At 49.6% G+C, this 20,526-nt stretch overlaps 1 protein-coding gene across 4 annotated transcripts; it reads left to right on the top strand.

The window, feature by feature from the left end:
- Window positions 1-2,154: 2,154 nt before the first annotated feature.
- Window positions 2,155-18,872, top strand: Slc38a7 (solute carrier family 38 member 7). Of its 4 annotated transcripts, none has more exons than XR_014999149.2 (12): window positions 2,155-2,270; window positions 2,834-2,940; window positions 7,395-7,780; window positions 8,866-9,064; window positions 9,259-9,403; window positions 10,233-10,331; window positions 10,977-11,034; window positions 11,233-11,347; window positions 12,521-12,668; window positions 13,076-13,309; window positions 14,144-14,198; window positions 17,173-17,255. XR_014999149.2 is itself a non-coding variant. In XM_048431510.3 (12 exons), the coding sequence occupies exons 3-12, from the start codon at window positions 7,511-7,513 to the stop codon at window positions 17,273-17,275; spliced, it is 1,392 nt and encodes a 463-aa protein (XP_048287467.3). In that variant the 5' UTR covers window positions 2,155-2,270; window positions 2,834-2,940; window positions 7,395-7,510; the 3' UTR covers window positions 17,276-18,872. The 4 variants fall into 4 exon arrangements, 3 of the variants coding, with proteins under 3 accessions (XP_048287467.3, XP_048287475.3, XP_048287459.3); XM_048431510.3 differs by having other exon boundaries at window positions 13,110-13,309; window positions 17,173-18,872; XM_048431518.3 differs by having other exon boundaries at window positions 2,179-2,284; window positions 13,110-13,309; window positions 17,173-18,872.
- The last annotated feature ends 1,654 nt before the right edge of the window (window positions 18,873-20,526 follow it).

Below are 20,526 nucleotides of genomic sequence, written 5' to 3'. Positions count from 1 at the left end.
TTTTTTCTATGGGATTCTTGAGTGTGTGAATGAGTGGGGGTCTCTGTTTCTTGTGTCGCTTCTTGGGCTATTTTCCTTCTCTTTGTTTTATCCAATTCCAATATGTTAATTTTGTTTTACTGTATTTTATTTCTTTTTTTTTTTAAAGGACAGAACGCGTCAGGTGGTGGTGGCAAACGCCTTTAATCCCAGCACTCGGGAGGCAGAGGTAGGCAGATCTTTGTGAGTTCGAGGCCAGCCTGGTCTACAAGAGCTAGTTCCAGGACAGGTTCCAAAGCTACAGAGAAACCCTGTCTTGAAAAACAAACAAAACAAACAAGCAAACAAAAGGACAAAACCCCTGGTGATAGAAAATACTTGGTCTCTTTCATATGATGTGGATATACAATCCTTACTCCCATGATCAACATATCAACTTTTTAATTTTTTATTCATGTGGTGTGTGTGTGTGTGTGTGTGTGTGTGTGTGTGTGTGTGTGAGAGAGAGAGAGAGAGAGAGAGAGAGAGAGAGAGAGAGAGAGAGCTCAAAGACCAGAAGAGGATGTTTGATCCCCTGGATCTGGAGATGCAAATGATTGTTAGTGCTGGGAACTGGGCTCAGGTCTAATCTCGCTCATGTGTAATAAAATTTTATAGAGCAAATACAGCCAAATAAATGGGAGATTTAGAGACTATCAGCAGGGGCTGTGGGAGATGGCTCAGGGGTTAAGCACACTGCCTGGTCTTCCAGAGGTCCCACCAACGTGGGAGTTGACAGCTGTCTGTAACTCCTGCTTCGAGGGATCTGATGCCCTCTTCTGATCTCCATGGGCAGGACACACTTAAGTCAGCAGTGTGTGCATTGCACAGAGACATACATACATGCAGACATACACACAAAATATACCTGCAAAGACACATATACCCACATGCATTAAAATAAATAAATTTAAAAATAATAAGATAGTCAGCAGATTGTGTCAATGTCAATATTCTGGTTGTGTGACACTAGACTAACATTCTGCAGATCTGTTCATTGGTGCAAACTGGCACACGGTGTCTCTTTATACTATTTCTTACAACTGCCCTTGACTCCAATGCTCTCAGTAACACTGTCTCTTTCATCTTTTTTTTTTTATTTGAGGGGGGAGTGCGATGAGTATGTGTGTTGTTTTGCGTTGTTTCCTAAGACAGGATTTTGCTGCGCAGCCCAGGCTAACTTCAGACTCACAATCCTCCGGGCTCAGCCTCTTGAATTTTGGGTTTACAGGCATGTGTTCCACACCCAACTTAGCATCTTCTGTTATTTTTCAAATGAGACGTAGGGTCAATGCGAGTCTCAACACATAAAGGCTTTTGACACCTAATCATGAGGATCTAAATTCAATCCCCAGGACCCACCGGATGAAATGAGAGAAACAACTCATGAAAGTTGCCCTATGGGCCTGGAGGGATGGCTCAGCCGTTAAAGGCTAGGCTCACAACCAAAAATATAAGAGTTCGGTTCCCAGCACCCACTGCTGTCCCTCCAGGTAATTAAAAAAAAATAAAAAAATAAAAAAAAAAGAAAGTTGCCCTATGAACTTCACGTGCACACTGTGGAATGCACATACACATAATTAAAAGAAATAAAATGATTAGATTAGACTAAAGATGTAACTGAAAAGTATAGCTCTTGCCTAGAGTTCAGGTCTCAAGCTCTAGTGCCAGCCACAAATAAAAAGGAAAAAACTGACTCTATTTATAACCGGCACACAGCCAAGTACAGAAGCCAAGGCTCTGAGCATTCTCACCTCCATTCAATAAATTGAGAGCCTGTTAACGCCTGACACACTTCTGAAATCCAGCCTTGAGGTTGTAGCCAGGGATTAATGAATGTTCAAACTGTCTCTCTCTTTTGTTCAATGGTCCCTCACACTCTTTGGTCAAAGAAATTCTGGGGTCACTTGCTGTGGAAATGAATGCAGGAACAAAGATAATGAGGCCAAATAGCTTTGGCCCACTGCCCCCGAGGACAAAGATGCCAAACCTCTTAACGCTCTTTCCAGGAGGAAGGAACAGTGTTTGGTTTGGCCAAGAGATCATGCCTAAAAATAAATGGATAAACGTGTTGGCAGGGAGCCAAGTTGGTTCAGAACTATGTTGTAAGTTTGAGAAGCTGGTGCGGTCCGAGGATGACACTGGCTTAAAAACTACAATTCCCAGAGTGTCGTGCAGCCTCTGCCAGCCGGGTGGTCATGTGATCCAAGCTCACGTGTTTCCAAAGTCGGCTCGGGAAAGACGCCTACGAGGTTTGTGAAAGGAGGTACGGGCGGTGCCAGGTGGGGCTGTAGGGTTTCTGGGTCCTTGGAGTTCCCCATGTCTGCCGCGACCAGGTTCCCGCAGGGCTCCAGAGCCATCCTCTCTGGTGTCCTCTGTTGCACAGGCCCAGCCACGCCTTAGACTGGCGGCTCTCCACTCAGTCCTAGGCCAGGATCGAGTCAGCTTAGACACGCAACCCACCGCTTTTACGTCATGCTTGGGGCTCACCCAAGCCCACCCTGGCCGGGTGCACCCTTCCCCACCTCCCATGCAACTAAACTTAATGTTTCAGTGCTGGCCCCACGTTGGACTGGGAAGCGGGTAAGATCTATTCCATTTCTGACCTAAGCATGAGTGTATCGTGGTTATAGTTCTGGCCCTGTAACTGTTCATTGTGACCTTAACGTAATTTCTTTCCTCCGTGGGCCTTTGTCCTATCTGATCTGGCACTCCACTCCACACTACGGGTTATTCAGAACTACCCCGTGTAACCCCCACCTTCACCCCTGTAGCCAGCTGCGAAAGGTCAAATTCTTTTCTGTACTGACTGCAGGTTTTAGGTAAAGCCTAAAATTGAGAACTTGAGGCCAAAAAGGGATGTACGGAGACTCGGATCCCATACCTTTAGGCTGAGAGACCAACCCTCTTCTAGGTTAGCAGGTAAGCTGGGAACAGTGGGGCTGATTAACTGGGGTAGGGGTGAGAGTTCTTAGACCAGTGAGAGTCCAGGGGATGGAATCATTCAGCCTGAGCTTGCTTGCTTTGGTTGGTTGGTTGGTTGGTTAGTTAGTTAGTTAGTTTGTTTGTTTGTTTTTCAAGACAGGGTTTCTCTGTAGCTTTGGAATCTGGCCTAGAACTCACAGAGATCTGCCTGCCCCTGCCACCACCTCCCGAGTGCTGAGATTAAAAGCCCACCGCCAGCTCAACCTGAGCTTTTGTATGGTTACAGGAGAGGCTGGCAGATGGCACAGGACTGGGGCAAGGGTGCTAAGAAGGGAAGCCTGCTTCTTAGAGAGAGTCTTGGGATCATGTGACCGTAATGTCTGTTTCTGTGGTGTTAGCAATGTGGCACGGGTGGCCTTAGACCTCTCTGGAGCTGTGCCCGGACCTGGGGCGTCCCCAGCCTGCCTTTACTACTTACCACAGAGACTTTGCTGAGTTGGCGGGGGGGGGGGGGGGGGGGGGGCAGATTGCATAAGAGGAACAAGTCTGTAGCTAGACTGACGTTTCTAACTCCGGCCCAGCAGATGTGTGTGCACTAGGACTATGTCCCTTAGATGTCCCAGAGCACCTGCACTTTTCTCTTCCTTCCGGGGGTGATGTCCCCAGCTTTGTCCACCATCAGAAGGAACACTTGGGAAGCACCCTCAGGGGCCTCAGTCTATTCTAGACTCCCCAATGGAATGACCTTATTAATAGGGGTGGCGTGGGATAAACATTGGTTGTGCCAGAATCATTGCCTTTCGGGGGAAGAAATGGGACTTTTTTTTAATTATAGAGAATGAGACTATGAATGAATGAACAAATGAGTGAGTCATGGTTTCTGAGTGGTCAGAGAACAACCTTCAGGAGTCCATTCTTTATTTCCACCACGTGGGTCCCAGGGATCAAACTCAAGTCGTGAGTCTTGCTTGCAAACACATTTACCCATTCAGCCATCACACCAGCCCCCAAATAGCGGCTGTTGAGGATTGACTCCCAGGCCTCATTTATGGAAGCACAGGCTCTACCACCCCCAGCCTAGTAATGCTTACTAATATCAGCATGCTCTTCATAAGAATAAACCATGAAAAGACATATTGGACTGAAGCCGGGTGGTGGTGGCACACACCTTTAATCCCAGCACTCGGGAGGCCGAGGCAGGAGGATCTCTGTGAGTTCGAGGCCAGCCTGGTTTACAAGAGCTAGTTCCAGGGCAGGCAACAAAGTGACACAGAGAAACAAAACAAAAAGACTTACTGGACTGAAGTGATTTCCCCAAGGTCGTGCACTTAGGAAGTGGTCAGGTTAGTAAGGCTTCAGCGCTCTGAGTCTAAGATGAGAGCATAGCCCCTCCTAGCTCAGGTATGCTTTTTTAGTTTATAAGGTTTTTGAGACAAGGTTATACTATATAGCTCCCCACCCACCCCACCCCACCCCACCCCAAGCTGGAGAGATGGCTCAGTGGTTAAGAGCACTGCCTGCTCTTCTAAAGGTCCTGAGTTCAATTCCCAGAAAACACATGGTGGCTCACAACCATCTGTAATGAGATCTGGTACCCTCTTGAGGAAGAGACCTGGTCATCCGTCCTCAACAACTTAGACCGTGAAACCCAATATGGACAAGTTCAACAGAACCGCCATAAAAGGACTGCTCGTACATGCTTCAGCATTGCCCAGACATAAATATTATGTGTGTGTGTGTGTGTGTGTGTGTGTGTGTGCGCGCGCACGCGCGCGCGCGCATATGCTGGAGAGATAGCTCAGTGGTTAAGAGCACTGGCTGTTCTTCCAGAGGTCCTGAGTTCAATTCCCAGCAACCACATGGTGGCTCACTACCATCTAATGAGATCTGGGCTGGTGCCCTCCTCTGGTGTGCAGCATGCACGGAGGCAGAATGTTTTATACATAATAAATAAATAAATCTTTAATATATGTGTAAATATATTATATATGTATATTATATATTTACATACATATATATAGCGCCCAGTACTAGTTATGTGGTCCAAGCTGACCTTGAACTCAAAAGTCTTCCTGCCTCAGGCTGTCAATTACTGAGATTTCAGGCATAAGCCAAGTGCTCACCTTAGGGCTGCTCATGGTGTGGGCTCAACTTTGGCTCTTTAAGAAGCATTATTCCTCTTGGAGGCTCACACCGGCACTGAGGTGTGAGAACACTCGTTTTCAGAGCTGGACTTCTGAAAGCACTTCATGATTGGGAGAAGAGTGGACCTCCTGGTTTTCAAGGAAAAACCAAGGCTAAAGCAAAGCCTGCAGTTAGGTTGTGCTTTTCCAGGGGCTGAGAAGGAACAACCTTAAACTGACAAGCTTATTATCAGTTCAGCAGGCCCAGGACAGAGGCCCCTAAGAATGTTCTAGCATAAGAATGTTCTAGCAATATTGATGTTATTTGGTATTTGTTCATTCATTCAGTTTTATCTGTGTCTATTTTTTATGTTTGTTTTTGTTGTTGTTTTGTTTTTCAAGACAGGATTTCTCTGTGTAACAGTCTCCTGGAGCCCACTCTGTAGACCAGGCTGGCCTTGAACTCACAGAGTACTGGGGGGTTAACGGTGTGTGCCACCACCACCCAGCTTGTGTCTATGTACGTAGATCAGAGGAAACTCGTGAGAGTTGTTTCTCTACTTCTACCATGTGGGTCCCAGGAGTCAAACTCAGGTCATCAGGCTTGGCCACAGCCACCTTTACCTGCTAAGCCATCTCAGCCACCAGTGACTGCCGCATGACCAAGGGTAGCACAATGCCTGGGCATCACTCTTTGGTGTCAGTCCTGTCGACTCGGTTGTGGCTTGTAGTAACAATAACCTCATATCTGGCCTCAGAGCCATTTGGTCTGGCTAGGGGAAGCAAGCCTAGGGCACACGGGGCTAGCACACAAGCAAATGATGGAAGGAAACGGGTCTGGGTAGGGCAAGGCTCTGTAATGACTCCGAGAAATGGGGAAGAGATGGAACCTGTGAGTGGCCAGCGAAGGGGATGGGACTATTCCAAACACACAATTAGGAATTTCTGGGCCAGTAAGATGGTTCAGTGTGTCAAAGAATCTGTCAAGCTGCATGATCTGAGTTCAGTCCCCTGGGCCCACATTATGAAAGGAGAGCACTGATTCCCAAAAGTTACCTTCTGACCTCCACACAAGCACACACACACACAACAAATAGATGAAGCGCAAAAACCTCCACACAAATACACACACACACACACACATGAAATGCAATTTAAAAAATGATTTTCCTAGCGAGTGGTGGTGGCACATGCCTTTAATCCCAGCACTCGGGATGCAGAGGCAGGCAGATCTCTGTGAGTTCAAAGCCAGCCTGGTCTACAAAGCAAGTTTCAGAATAGCCAAGGCTACACAGAGAAGCCCTATCTTGGGGGGAAAAATATAACATATTTTCCTGCTAGTGGCAGACTTCTTTAATCGCAGCACTCAGGCAAAGGCAGAAGGATCTCTGAGTTCGAGGACAGCCAGGACTATAGAGAGAGACCTTGTCTCAAATCTTAAAACAAAACAACAACAACAAAAACATTACAGAGGACCAATATGGCAGGGATTGCCATGTGGGAGATGAGAGAGCTGACCTGAATTTCGAAGGGCCTTGAAAGCCATGTAGTCTGGGTTGCAGGAAAGCATGCCAGGCTGAAAGGCACTGAAGCTCCGTAGTTCGTTGTAGCAGCTCCTATTGGGACTGTGTGGTGTTCAGACAGCTTGGGAAGCCAGGTGAATCTAACTCCAGCCTGTGTTGCAGCTTGCCCATGAACCATCCTGGGCCAGTGCTTCTATTTCTCTGAAACATTGATCACAGAGCTACCACAGGACCAGATGATCTCAGGTGTGTCTGCGACACACCTGTCCCCTGGGGCCTCTCCAGGTGCTGACATTTTAGCATAGACCAGTGCTCCGTCAGAGCCCCCCGGTATCCCTAGCCTCTCCCACACTTTTGTTTCATTTTCTTTTTTGAGACAGGGTTTCTCTGTGTCGTCTTGGCTGTCCTAGAACTCGCTCTGTAGACCACGCTGGCCTCGAACTCAGAGATCTGCTTGCCTCTGGAACGCTGGGGTTAAAGGCATGCTTCATCGCCACCCAGCCCCCCTCTCCGTGTAGGTGTTATTTACCTTTCTGGCCTGTAACAGTGAAACAAATTGGGTGTGCAGCTGGCATGTTTCTGTGTCTGTCACCCACACACTGTGACCTCAATGCACAGAGCACAATGCACAGAGCAGCACCTGCATCTTAGCCATGAGGAAAGAGTTCATGCCATGCAGTTGGTTACTGCCTGGTACTTGTGCAGATCCTAGCCAAGTGCTCTGGGAAAGTTGCGTCAGCTTTTTGTGCCCCAGAGTCACTGTTTCCGGATAAACATAATGTCTGCCTTTCTTTGCCTTGCCCAGGTCGACCAGAGTCCCCCAGAGTAGTAGCCCAAAGGGGGTATTACTCTCTCAGCGACCTCGGGAATGTGGTCGTGAGGCAGAACCCACAGCTTTCTGAAGAACAGTAGCCTTGGACCATGGCCCAGGTCAGCATCAACAGTGACTACAGCGAGTGGGGCCCCAGCACTGATGCTGGGGAGCGGGCCCGCTTGCTGCAAAGTCCCTGTGTGGACATGGCCCCCAAGAGTGAGGGGGAGGCGTCTCCTGGAGCTCCAGACAGAGGCACCACTTCTACGCTTGGAGCCATCTTCATTGTTGTCAATGCCTGCCTGGGTGCAGGACTGCTGAACTTCCCAGCAGCCTTCAGCACCGCTGGGGGTGTGGCAACTGGCATCGCCCTGCAAATGGTGAGTGTACTGGCAGCAGAGGTAGGCAGTGCCCGTGGGCTCTTTGATTGGCAGGGGAGGCTTTGAGTCAGAGTTAAGTGATTGAGGACATACGCTGTCATTCTTCCCTCTCTTATAACTGATAGACATTACCAATCTATTCCAGAACTTTTTTTTAAAGCTACTGTCCAAAAACAATACAAGAGTATGAAAAGAGTAGGGTAGACAAGGGAAAGGAAGAGCTGGAGAGATGACTCAGAGGTTAAGAGCACTGGGTGCTCTTCCAGAGGTCCTGAGTTCAGTGCCCAGCAACCACATGGTGGCTCACAACCATCTGTAATGAGATCTGGTGCCTTCTCCTGGCCTGCAGGGATACACGCTGGCAGAATGCTGTGTGCATAATAAAGAAATCTTTAAAAGTGGGGGGAGGGGAATGAAGCCTAAGTCAGTTATCAGAACTCTAAACAATATGAGAGAGGTTTGAACCTCATCTGCATATTTAATTTTTTGCCTTTTGATGTGGCTCTTGTAGCCCAGGCTGACCTTGAATTTTCTGTGGAGTCAAGGATGGCCTTTAACTTCAGAACTTCTGCTTCCCCAGCCCAAGAAAATCATAAATTGGTTCGAAGCTGAGTTTGAAGCTGTTTGGGGTCCACCCTATTCTCAGTCTGTTTGCGTGTTTGAAATTTTGAATTAAACTCTTTTTGTTATTTTTTTTAATTATTGTATGTATATTGTATGTATATGCATGTTTTTCCTACTTATGATTGTGAGCCACATGCATGCAGTGTCAATGGAAGCCAGGAGAGGGCATCAGATCCCCACGGAATTGAGTTACAGATAGTTGTGAGCCCCCATATAGATGCTGGGAATTGACCCCAGGTCCTCCGAAAGACCAACCAGCGCTCTTAACCACTGAGCCGTCTCTCTAGCACCTGAAACTCATTTTTAAAGACAATTTCAACTCGGTAACCTCTAGTAATCTGTTAAAATTGTCCTATAGTATAAGACCCATTTGCAAACCTGCTCTGGAGATTGGTGTAAAAGATGCCAAAACTGAGCTCACGACACCTTTCCCACACCCTTTCGTCTGTTCCTGTCTGCAGGGCATGCTGGTTTTCATCATTAGTGGGCTTGTCATTCTGGCCTATTGCTCCCAGGCCAGCAATGAGAGGACCTACCAGGAGGTGGTATGGGCCGTGTGTGGCAAGCTGACGGGCGTGCTGTGCGAGGTAGCCATCGCGGTCTACACCTTCGGCACCTGCATCGCCTTCCTCATCATCATTGGGGACCAGCAGGACAAGAGTGAGGTTCTTCCCCAGGTCTCGTCTTTCTCCTCAGCCTGAGTTCCTGGGGTGGAGGGGAAAGAGTGCTCCACACTAGGCCTTGCCCTCTCTTTGCGTGCTGCTCCTTAGCGGGAGGTCTTAGGGCCCTGTCAAAGCCAGAGGGCCACAGCCTGAGTGGCCTGGCATGACATTCGCTCCTTCTTCCCCGTGCAGTTATAGCTGTGATGGCTAAGGACCCCGAAGGGGCCAGCGGCAGCCCCTGGTACACAGACCGCAAGTTCACCATCAGCCTCACTGCCTTCCTCTTCATCCTGCCCCTGTCCATCCCCAGAGAGATCGGCTTCCAGAAATATGCCAGGTTCGGAGGTCCCAACCCAGCCTGGGCCAAGCAGAGGCTCTGATCAAAGGCAGCTGGAGAGCCATTTCTGCTGGGGAGGCCCCCTCCCCCATGGCATCTTCCTTGGGGAGCAAGAACGGGCAAGCCAGGGCAGGCCAGAGCTTCAGAACTCTAGGCCCGGAACTTTCCTTTTCTGTTTCTCTCTCGAGAGAGATAGTGGCCTTTTGCAGCATTGAAAGGTGTGGTCTAAAAGTCCTCGTCAAGAAGGGATTGGTGATGCCTAGCAGTGTAAGGGCAGGTGCTGGCCAGGGCTTTGGCTTTTCCGGAATTTGGGAGTTGGTGATCTTAGTGTTGTCAGCGTGATTGGGGCTTCCATGGAGTTCGGGGAGAGAGGTCTGGCTTCATAGCCCTTTATCTGAAAAGCTGTGGGGGTTGGGGCTGTTTCATACTTGGCTATCTCCAGGGTTTCCTTAAATGTTAGCACCCCAGTCTCTACAACTCTCCCCCTTTACCCTGGAATCTTTTAGTTCTCAGACGCCAGGCCCACAGGCTTGCCAGCTGTAAGCCCTTGCCACACCTGGGCTGCACAGGCTGAGCTTCTACTGTGCATTGGAGTCTACTGTGCACTGGAGCCCAGTTCCGGAATGTGGTCTCTGAGCCAGCGCATGTCCCCTGGCTAAAATGCTAACAACTTCCTCCCTGTGGCAGGTCTCTCTGCCGCTTGTTTCTCCTGAATTGTTATTTGGTGTGGTTTGGTCCCTAGGGCAAGGATGGGTACATCTGAGCATGGGGTTGGACAAGGGGTGGCTGGGCCTGGGAAGTTGGAAGTCACATCTCTTATTCTTGGCAGTTTCCTGAGTGTCGTGGGCACTTGGTACGTCACCGCCATTATTATCATCAAATACATCTGGCCAGATAAAGAGATGCGCCCAGGGGACATCCTGACCAGGTAAGTGAGGGTCCCTGGGGAATGCATGGGGTAGAAGCTGCTACCCAGATCAGACATCTAAAGGTCTCACAGGTGCCCTTCCTGAAGCTCAGTAGCACATTGACAGTGACTCATTGTAGGAAGGAGGTGAGAGGGCCTGTCCAGCATCTAGTGGATGCCACCATGCAATGCAAGGTCCCAACCTGGGGAGACTTCCAGGGGGGAAAAGACACATTTTCCCAATTATTCTTTTTGGATTTATCAGACTGGGACTCATGTAGCTCAGACCGGGCTCAAACTTACTATGCAGCCTGGTCTTGAACTCCTGATCCTCCTGCCTGCCTCTACCTCCCACGTGCGGGAATCCCAGATACGCACCATAGTGTCCAGCTTTTCCCGTACCCCTTTTGTTTTTTGTTTTTTAAAAGAACAGTTCAGGAAAGCAAAGTCCTAGTTCAGGAGCCAGGAATTCTGGACTCTGGTCCTAGGGTGGCCTTTTAGAGACTGTCTCCTGAATTTTACATAAACACGGGTCCTCTACCCGTGTGTGTTCAGTGTGCGGGATGCTGGTTGTCCAAGGTTGGTGGAAGATTGCAGAAAGGGCGGTGTGGACAGTTGGTGACCCTGTGGGATTCACAGGTAATCTCATATCGTGTTTGCCAACAGACCAGTTTCCTGGATGGCCGTGTTCAATGCCATGCCCACCATCTGCTTCGGATTTCAGGTGCCAGCACCAGGGTCCCTGCTCTCCCATTAGCTCACTCCCCGACCCCGGGAGGACCTCAGATTATGGATGGGATGGTAGGACTCCTGGGAAGACGGATGAACCAAGGGCCCCTGGTTTGCCTCTTATCCCTGGGGCCTTTGAAACCTGGAGATGAGGGTCGCTTCCCCACCATGACCATACCCTTCACCTGGACAGTGCCATGTGAGCAGTGTGCCCGTCTTCAACAGCATGCAGCGGCCAGAGATAAAGACCTGGGGTGGAGTGGTGACAGCTGCCATGGTCATAGCTCTGGCTGTCTACATGGGCACAGGTGAGTGCTCTCCTCCAGAGGCCAGGCTTGGGGTGCTCCCACTCCCTCTTGAGTCCCCAGAGTTTCTGGTCTAGCTTTCCTAGAGAAGTTCTCTGCACTCTTAGCTGGGTGAGCACATCGGTAGACATTGACTTGAATTGAGCTACCCGAGGCTACCTCTCATCAAGGTGAGAGCGTTCTGCCTGCTCACGGGTTCTATTCCGATGCTAAGTAGCTATCAGAAGGGAAGGTATCCCCAGTGTGGGATTGCTACAAGGACTATGCAGGGAACTGGCCCCAGCCCTGGTGGGATTGACAGTCTTGGAGAAACAGTTCTATTTAGGTAATAATGAAAAAAGAATTCCAGGCAGTGGCTGATGAAACCAGGAAGTGGGGGATGGGACTGAGTAGGGGTGGCATTCACAGAAGGCTCCTCTCTGAAGATGTGGCACCTGGAGGGGCCCCTGAGGGAAAAGCCAGACCGAAGAAGAGCATTCCACAAGAGAGAAACCACAAATGTAGGGCGTCTGGGGAAGGAATCGGGGGAGGTCTGTATTGCTGGGGTGTGAGAAGTTGTGAGACTGGGCAGCCAAGAGGAGAGCAATGGATGCTGCCGGGAACCTGAGAGGATGGATTTCTTGGGTGGGAAATGACCCGTCAAATCTTTGGCTGTTGCATGGGTTAATTTGGGCGCGAGGTCAGAGATGAACTGGGAGTTGTCATCCTCCTGTGGTAGGAGATGAGGGCAGGAGCTGCCGGGGCTCGAGGTGTCCCAACCTCTGAAGCTACCACAAGAAACACAAGAGGCAAACAGGCAAAGTCCCTCTTGCCATGGGCCCCCTGTTCTGACTGGTGATAGGTGATTGAGAGAGAGGTGATGTGAAGAGAGCAGAGCAGGATGGGAAATGGGGGTGGGCAGGGCAGCGTTCTGAGGAGGGGACATCTGAGCTGAGACCCAGGTGATGTGGTGGCAGCCCAGTGGTTTGTGTGGAAGTTAGGGAGACAAATGCAGAAAGCACCCGTGTGTGCTGCTGGGCTCCAGCAAGCAACACCTGCGGAGGCAGGAAGTGGGGTGCCTGTTCTCACTCGACCTCTCCTCACCTCCCAGGCTGCTCCAACACTCCCATCAGGAGTAGACGGTCCACCCTCCTCCTCCCTGGGCTGCCCTAACCTTCCCCTTGTCCTTCCCCATAGGCATCTGTGGCTTCCTGACTTTCGGAGCTGCTGTGGATCCAGATGTGCTCCGGTCCTACCCCTCCGAGGACGTGGCTGTGGCCGTTGCCCGAGCCTTCATCATCCTGAGCGTGCTTACCTCCTACCCCATCTTGCACTTCTGTGGGCGGTGAGCCCCTTCCCCACCCTGTCCAGAGCTCCCTGGGAGCCAGCAAAATGCACGGCCTTATGGGGAGCCCATTTTGTGTCAAGGAAAATTGAAGCCAACAGAAAGAATCTGAGTCTAGGATGCCCTTCTCCCGTACTCCATGCCAGGTCTTATTGGTTCCAGAACATTCTGTGAGCCCTGTCAGGATCTCCAGTCTATATCCTATCCTGAGCCTTTATATATTCCCAGCCAACATTTTGGATACCCCAATCCATTCCTTTTATAAAGGGAATTATGGTGTCCATGTCCAGGTGAAGAGGCAAGGTCTTGTAGCCCATAGCAACCAAGGGCAGTGATGGTCACAGATGAGGACCCGGGCTCAGGGACCCCACTTGCCCATTCAGGATCTCCCCCCCTCCCTGCACTAGCCCACGCACCCTGAGCCCCTCCCCATGTGAGCAGGGCTGTGGTAGAAGGCCTGTGGCTGCGCTACAAGGGGGTGCCGGTGGAGGAGGACGTGGGACTGGAGCGGCGGCGCCGAGTCCTGCAGACGCTGGTGTGGTTCCTGCTCACCCTGCTGCTGGCCCTCTTCATCCCTGACATCGGCAAGGTCATCTCGGTCATCGGGGGCCTGGCAGCCTGCTTCATCTTCATCTTCCCAGGTGCACCCCCCAGGTGCCCCCGTATCTTCCCCCCACGGCAGGACCTCCCTAACCTTCGCCAGGGACTCAAAACCTGCTGGCAAAAGTAACCACCAGTTTCTGCTGCTCGCCGACCTGGCTCAGCTACATGCTGCCATGGCAACCCTGACTCCTGGTTGGAAGGTTGTGATCTCTGTTTTACTGATGAGATGTGAGGCCAGGGAGTACAAACTTGCCCAGAGGCTAACAAACTCAACTATCGACAGCCCATTTGAAGCCCAATAGGCCCAGGTCCCTTCATTCAAGTGTGTGGACCCTTGACCCTCGGGTTCTGGGTACCCCTATTCCAGTCCAGAGGAAGGAAAGCCCCGTGGGTGGCACCTTGAGACTGAAGTCATGAGATCCAAATTCTAGACACAGGTCAGCTGCAGATCCCCCGAAATCTGTTCTGTCTGTCCATCTATGAGTTCTACTATACCCAGCTTGTTTCTGTCCAGTAACCTCGAAAGCTCTTCCCATTGGACTTGGAGCAAGGGAGCCATGCCTGCTCTGGAGTAGGCAAGATGATGTGAACTACCACTGAGTCTCATTCAGTATGTCCCCTTAGCTCTGAGATCTCAATGTAGCCCAAAGGGTTCTTGTTATCTGCTGGCCTGTCTTGGGAGAGCAGAGGCCAGGTGTCCAGCTGGGTGTGGGTCAGAGTGGACAATCTGGATTTCAGGATCTCTAGTAGGGGAAGCAGGCCTTTCTCCATCATCACCACTACCTCCTGGCTGGGGTGGGGGAGGGGAGTGGGACTGGGCTGAGGAAGGGACCTCATCTCCTCCAAACTCAGGGTTACCTCTTGTCTTCTAGGGCTGTGCCTCATTCAGGCCAAACTGTCAGAGATGGAGGAGGTCAAACCAGCCAGGTAAAGCAGGGGCAGCTGAGCAGCCTTTTAGGGAGATGAGAGGGGGCCTTAAAATAGGCATGGGGTCAGCTGGGCAGTGGTGGCACACACTTTTAATCCAAGCACTTGGGAGGCAGAAGCTGGAGGATCTCTATGAGTTCAGGACAGCCAGGACTACACAGAAAAACCCTAGCTTGCAGGGGTGGGGAGGGGACACATAGGCAAGGGGTTCAAGAGACCTAGACACCTAAAATTGTGGGGCTTTCGGGACAGTGGCACATGCTGCCATCTCCACACTTGGAGGCTAAGGTGCGATTGGTGGAATTTGGAGCCCCTGATGCTGTGCCAGTTACTTTCAGGAGAAGAGTTTTCTGCACTTGGGGGCACCATCTGTCATGGCACCAAGGTGTGTGGAGTTTGGTCACATGTCTGTCCTTAGTCAGGAAGCAAAGAGGTGACAGTGATGCTCAACTTGCCTTCTCCCTTCTTTTTTACTCATTCTGGGACTTCAGCCCCTGGAATTGCTTGGCTCCCATTCAGGATGGGTTTCTGTTAAACCTCTCTGCACACACCCTTACAGACACACCCTAGGTGATTCCAAATCCAGTCAAACTGACAATGAAAATGAACCATCACACTACATTGTTGTCGGAGGAGGCTGCTTGTTTTTTCCCCGGCTGCCCAGACCATGAAATAATCACACAGAAACTATATTATTTGCAATACTGTTTGGCCAATAGCTTAAGCATATTTCTGACTAACTCTTAATATCTTAAATTAACCCATTTCTTTTAATCTGTGTATCGCCATGTGGCTTACCAGGTAAAGTTCCATCAGGCATCTGTCTTCCATGGGGCTACATGGCTTTTCCTTGACTCTGCCTACTCTCCTCCTCTATGTGCTTGGAACTCCCGCCTTGCCTTATTCTGCTAAACCACAGGCCAAAACAGATTTATTCATTAACCAAGAAAAGCAATACATAGACAGAAGGACCTCCCACACCACTACATAGTGAGAACCAAGCCAGTCAGAGCCACATAGCAAGACCCCATTTCAAAAGAAGAGGGAGGGGACTGGAGGGACAGCTCAAAGCTTAAGAATTCTGGCTGTTTGAGGTGGTCCTAGCACTAAGGAGGCAGAGGCAGGTAGATCCCTGAGTTCAAGGCGAGCCTGGTCTGCAGAGAGAGTTCCAGGACAGCCAGGGCCACACAGAGAAACCCTGTCTCAGAAAAAGAAAGAATGCATGCTGATCAACCCTAAGACTAGAGTTCCCATCCTAGCATCCATGTAACAAATAAGGCATCCCACAAATGCCTGTAACTCCAGCTCTGATGGATTCTTCTAGCCTCTATGCATGCATCTATACATGTGCAGATTCTCTCTCTCTCTCTCTCTCTCTCTCACACACACACACATACACACACACACACACACAAAATAAATAAATAAATTAATTAATTAATTAAAAATAAAAAGTTCTTGGTGCTTAGAAGTATACCTTAGTAGCGAACCATGTGCTTGTCATGTATGAAGCCCTGGGTTCAATTCTCTAGTATGGGCCTGTGAAACCTTGTCTCATCCCAAACAGGTGGGGTAAGTCCTTCTCTCAAAGCCCACCTTACCCCTCTCCTAAAACGTGTTTTCCCCATGGACTGTGACCTAACTGTTTCTGTGCACGTATGTGTGTGTGGTAACACAGAGCTGAGCGGTGTACACAGTCAGGGGTTTGTATGTGATTTTGTTGTTTGAGGCTGGAAGATTGCCATGAGTTTAAGCCCAGCCTGGACTTCAGAGTGGGACCTTGACTCAAACACTTAACACCACCAGGAGTCATCTGGTGAAGGAAAAGCTCATTGCTTCCATATATGGATGTTTCTCTCAATAGTAGTTGAAAAAAGGTTTCATGCTTTAAAAAAAAAAAAAAAAACTATCCCGGGGCTGGGAAGGTAGTTCAATGTGATAGTGCTTGCCTGCAATATATAAGGCCCTGGGTTCAGTCTCGACCATGACAGGGGAGAGAGATGAGGGCAGGGAGGGATAATGAAGGGGATGGGAGAAAGGAAGAAAGAACAAATGAATTTGTCCCATGGCAATATTTGTATTTCAGTACTTGGGAGGCTGAGACAGAAAGGCAGTGAGTTCCGGACCAACCAAGGTTATACAGTGAGACCTTGCCTAAAAACACAAAAGGAAAAGTTATTTATTATAAAATTTAAAAACAGTAGCCAGGCAGTGATGGTGCATGCCTTTAATCCCAGCACTCAGAAACAGAGACAGGCAGATATCTGTGAGTTCAAGACCAGCCTGATCTACAGAGCGAGTTTCAGGACAGCTAGGGCTGTTACACAGAGAAACCCTGTCTCGAAAAAAACGACAATAAAATAAAAACAGACATGTCTTTAAAAAAATAAAAATTACCCTTCATCTCAATGCCAGTGACGACCACCTAGCATTTTTGTTACATGTGATTATAGATGTCTGCCTTCTTTTTTTTTTTTCTTTATTTTTTATTTAAAATTCTCTCTCGTGTGCATGTGCACATGTGTCCACAGAGACTAGATGTATCCAGTCCCGGTCTCCCAGGAGCTGGGGCTACAGTAGTTGTGAGCCTCCTGATGTGGATCCCCTGGAAGAACACTGTGTGACCTTAACCACTGAGCCCTCTCTCCGCCCCATACACTCTGTTTTTGTTGTTGTTTTTAATGTTATTTTGAACGCAACATCTCACTTCCTGTCACCTGTTTCTTCCTCGGTGTCTTTTCTCGGAAGACTCACATTCTGCCGTGGTCCTGCCTTGAGCATTAGTCCTTCTAGGTCTTGGTCTCCTTAACTATGAACTAGGGTCACAAAGTTTTGTATGGGGAAGTTCATGGGAAGCCTGAGGTGTTGTTCTACCTACACAAGTGGGGTGACTGGTTATATTAACAATTTTAGATAGGAGTCTACAGAGACATGGGGAAAAAAATGACTGAAACTCTTGTCCTCTGCCCTCCAGCTGGTGGGCACTCGTCAGTTATGGAGTCCTTCTGGTCACCCTGGGAGCCTTCATTTTTGGCCAAACCACAGCCAATGCCATCTTTGTGGACCTCTTGGCTTGAACACTGCCTCTCAGCAAACGTGTGACCAAGAGCCGTCTCTCAGAGCTGTGGAGCTACCCCAAGTCCCACATCCTCTTCCAGCTGGTGACGTCTGGACACATTTCTCCAGGGACAATCATGGGACAAAATCAACTGCAAATCTGTGGGCAGCTCCCGCCCAGCTGCCTTCCTGCTCCCCAACCTTGGCATTGTCATGGATGGTGGCAGGAGGTCTCACATCACAGGAACGTCAAACCTTTGGGACCTGACAATGGAGAAGGTCAGTGAGTCCCAGGAGAGAGAGACCATGCTGACTTCCTCTGGGAGAAAAACAAAATTGTATACATAGGGCTGGCGTCCTTCACAGAACTTGTCGGGACTGTGCTCAGTACCTCGGGGTTTAGTGCCTGCCTATGTCTCTTAGAAGCCAGTGATGGCTTCTCCTGGGACCTGGCAACTTCCAAAGGAGACGCTGACATCATATAATTATCCATTCCCCTGTGGGCCTCCCCGTGAGTCTCTGGTAGCCTCCCAAGTCTTTAGGGTCCCTACCCTGACTTTATCCAAACCTAATGGGTCCAGATTGGGTATCCTCCTATGTCCCTAGACATCACTAAGTCAAATGTTTACAAATGGTGCCGCTCTGCCTCTGGGCCAGGGGCTGCCATTGCCGTGGTGCTGCGAGCATTCCTCCGTTAGCTTCCCACATGGACAGAGGGTCTGTTGTCTTTTCAGAGGCTCTGGGTGAGTCACAGGCTTGGGACTTTTGAACCGTCCTTCCAGGCCAGGCGGCCCAAGGTCTGGGTGAAGTCCCAGCACCATTTCCTTGCTCCTCCAAACCTGCCCTCTTTCTTCCCCAGCTAAACTTAGCCCGAGAACCCGAAAGGAACTTAGACTGGGGACCCTGAACATTTCCTGTACTATCTCCATCTCGACGCTTCCTTCCATTCCCACACCCCACCCCCTACGCTATTTCTTCTCTTTCATTCATGGATGGGTTTTGGTATTTGGCAGGGTATGGATGGCACCAAACCCTGCCATGTCAGCTTGCCCAGCTCCATACATCTGTCAGTCCTGGCCTCAGTGCCTGGGAATCCCTCTGAGTCATAGCTGCCCCAGGTGAGGTCATACCGGACACTGTATTTTGAGTACCTTAACCTCTTGCCTACCCCTGCTCACTTTTATAAGTCTGGGTACAAAACTGATCTCCACATAATTTTCTCCATCTATTCTGCCTAAAACACCTATCCTAGAAGTGAAAGGGGGCCCTCCAGGCAGCCCTCCAACTCAGGTCAGTTCAGTAGAGGCAGCAGAAGCTTAGCATCCTCCAGACTAGCTGAATTGCTCTTTCCCCATCCATTCCTGGTACTCATCCTCTCTGGTCCCATGATGGCTGTTTTCCCTTGGGTTCCAAGTGCTGCTTTCCGGGGACTGGCCAGGAGTAATGCTGGGGCATGGCATAGAGACAGGCCGGCTGAGACAGTTGACTAGAATCCTTGATCTCAGGACCCCTTCCCTTCCTCTCCCTTGTCCTCTTCCAGTGTCTGCTGGGTTTTTTTTCTGCTCAAGCGCACTTGGAGACGTGGGGATGGTTAATAAAGGGGCTTACCCTGTTGAACTGTTGTCTCGTTTATTTTGTGCTTGGAACAGAGTCAAAGGCATAGATGGCAGGAAGGAGACCTGGAGTGGGATGTGTACATGATAGCTGACTGTCTACAACCAAGTAGGCTCTCTTGCCAAGCAAGAGTCCATAGAAAGTTCTGGATACCTCCCTCTCTGCCTCCCCTGAATCTTTCCCCACTGCCTGGGGAGTGTCTTTTCTAACTCAAGCTCTCCTTCTGCTGAGCAGTCATACAGCTCTGATGGCGCCCAACATGGTAGTCCCAAGAGGAAGTGTTTGAGCCACGTGATGGTGGCTCACAAGTTTAATCCCAGCACTTGTGAGGCAGAGGCAGGAGGATCTCTGTGAGTTTGAGGCCAGCCTGGTCTACAGAGCTAGATCCAGAACAGCCAGCACTATTTTGTTTTGTTTTATTTTTAGTTTATTTCCTTTTATTTTATGTGCATTGGTGTTATGCCCGCAGGTAAGTTTGAGATCTTGGAGCTGCAGACAGTTGTTAGCTGTCATATAGGTGCTGGGATTTGAACCTGAATCCTTTGGGGAAGCAGTCAGTGCCCTTAACCGCTGAGCCATCTTTTCAGCCCCTAGCCAGGACTGTTTCACAGAGAAACCCTGTCTCGAAAAATCAAAAAGAAAAAGACAATGGAGTGTTTGGATTGATCAGTATAAACTTTCTGTCACCGGAACAAAGTGCTTGAGATCATCGACTTAAAAAGAAGGGAAGTTTATTTTGGTTCTTGACCACTTGGCCTTGTTGCTTTGGGTCTGGGATGGCAGAATATGTCATGGAAGAGCCTGTGGTTAAGAAGGAAAAAAAAACAATTGTGACACACTTGAAATCCTAGCACTCAAGTGCCTGGGGGAAGGAAGATCTCCAGCCTTAAAACGGAGAAACCCTGCCTGAAAAACTAACCAGGCAAGGTCCAGAGCCCTCCTATTCCCCTCAGAGGCATACCCCTGTGACCAAACTTCCTTCCACTTCCTAACACAGGATGGAGAAGAAGTCTTTAACCAGAGGGCTTTGAGGGGACATTCTGGCTCCACATTACAGCAGAGGCCTTAGGACCTGTCTGAGGAGTCCAGGAGGGCTTGCTGGAGAAGGTGGTGTTTGATCCCACCCCTTACTCTTGAGTAGAGATTAGCTAAGTAGAAAAGGGTAGGAAGAACTTTCCAGTGAGCACTCTGGATGTGGGGGTCCTGAAGTGAGAGAAATACAGCTTAAAGAACTAAGAAGTGATTAGTGTAGGTGAACCTTGCCTAGACGTGGGAGAGTGGCCAAGGTGAAATTGAACTCTCTGAGTGCATCTCTGGCTCCCCTTTAGGATGAGTCTAGACACCATGCTTCCCACTACTCCCTCTGCTGCTCAGAAATACTCAAATGAGGGAGGGAACTCAACCTCCAAAGGGGAAGCTCTTCAAATGAGTTAGAGCAGCAGAACAGCTCTGGGCCTTCATGCTATCTTGACCGGGAGGCCATGTACTAGAGAATGCGATTTGTTCTCTCTGCACTCCCAGAGAGGGGAAAGGTAACACTCATGCCTAGCAGCTCGTCTCACCCATCCATGCCTCATACTGGAACTCCCCCGCATCTTAATGTGCCATGCCACTAAGCACTCGATCAATGCCTTCCCATGACACCGTAAGCTCCATG

This window comes from Myodes glareolus, chromosome 22 (genome assembly GCF_982192425.1).
Source record: "Myodes glareolus chromosome 22, mMyoGla1.1, whole genome shotgun sequence".
NCBI classification, from domain to species: Eukaryota; Metazoa; Chordata; class Mammalia; order Rodentia; family Cricetidae; genus Myodes; species Myodes glareolus.
Note: the sequence above shows the minus strand (reverse complement) of the source record. Positions and strands in the feature narration are given on the sequence as shown.

What these genes read in the sequence shown, in the direction of transcription:
- Slc38a7 (XM_048431510.3), top strand. Translation starts at nt 7,511, where the DNA reads ATGGCCCAGGTCAGCATCAACAGTGACTACAGCGAGTGGGGCCCCAGC. An exon ending in CCATCTGCTTCGGATTTCAG is followed by an intron (nt 11,035 to 11,232) that starts GTGCCAGCACCA and finishes TCACCTGGACAG; the next exon opens with TGCCATGTGAGCAGTGTGCC. An exon ending in GAGGAGGTCAAACCAGCCAG is followed by an intron (nt 14,199 to 17,172) that starts GTAAAGCAGGGG and finishes TCTGCCCTCCAG; the next exon opens with CTGGTGGGCACTCGTCAGTT.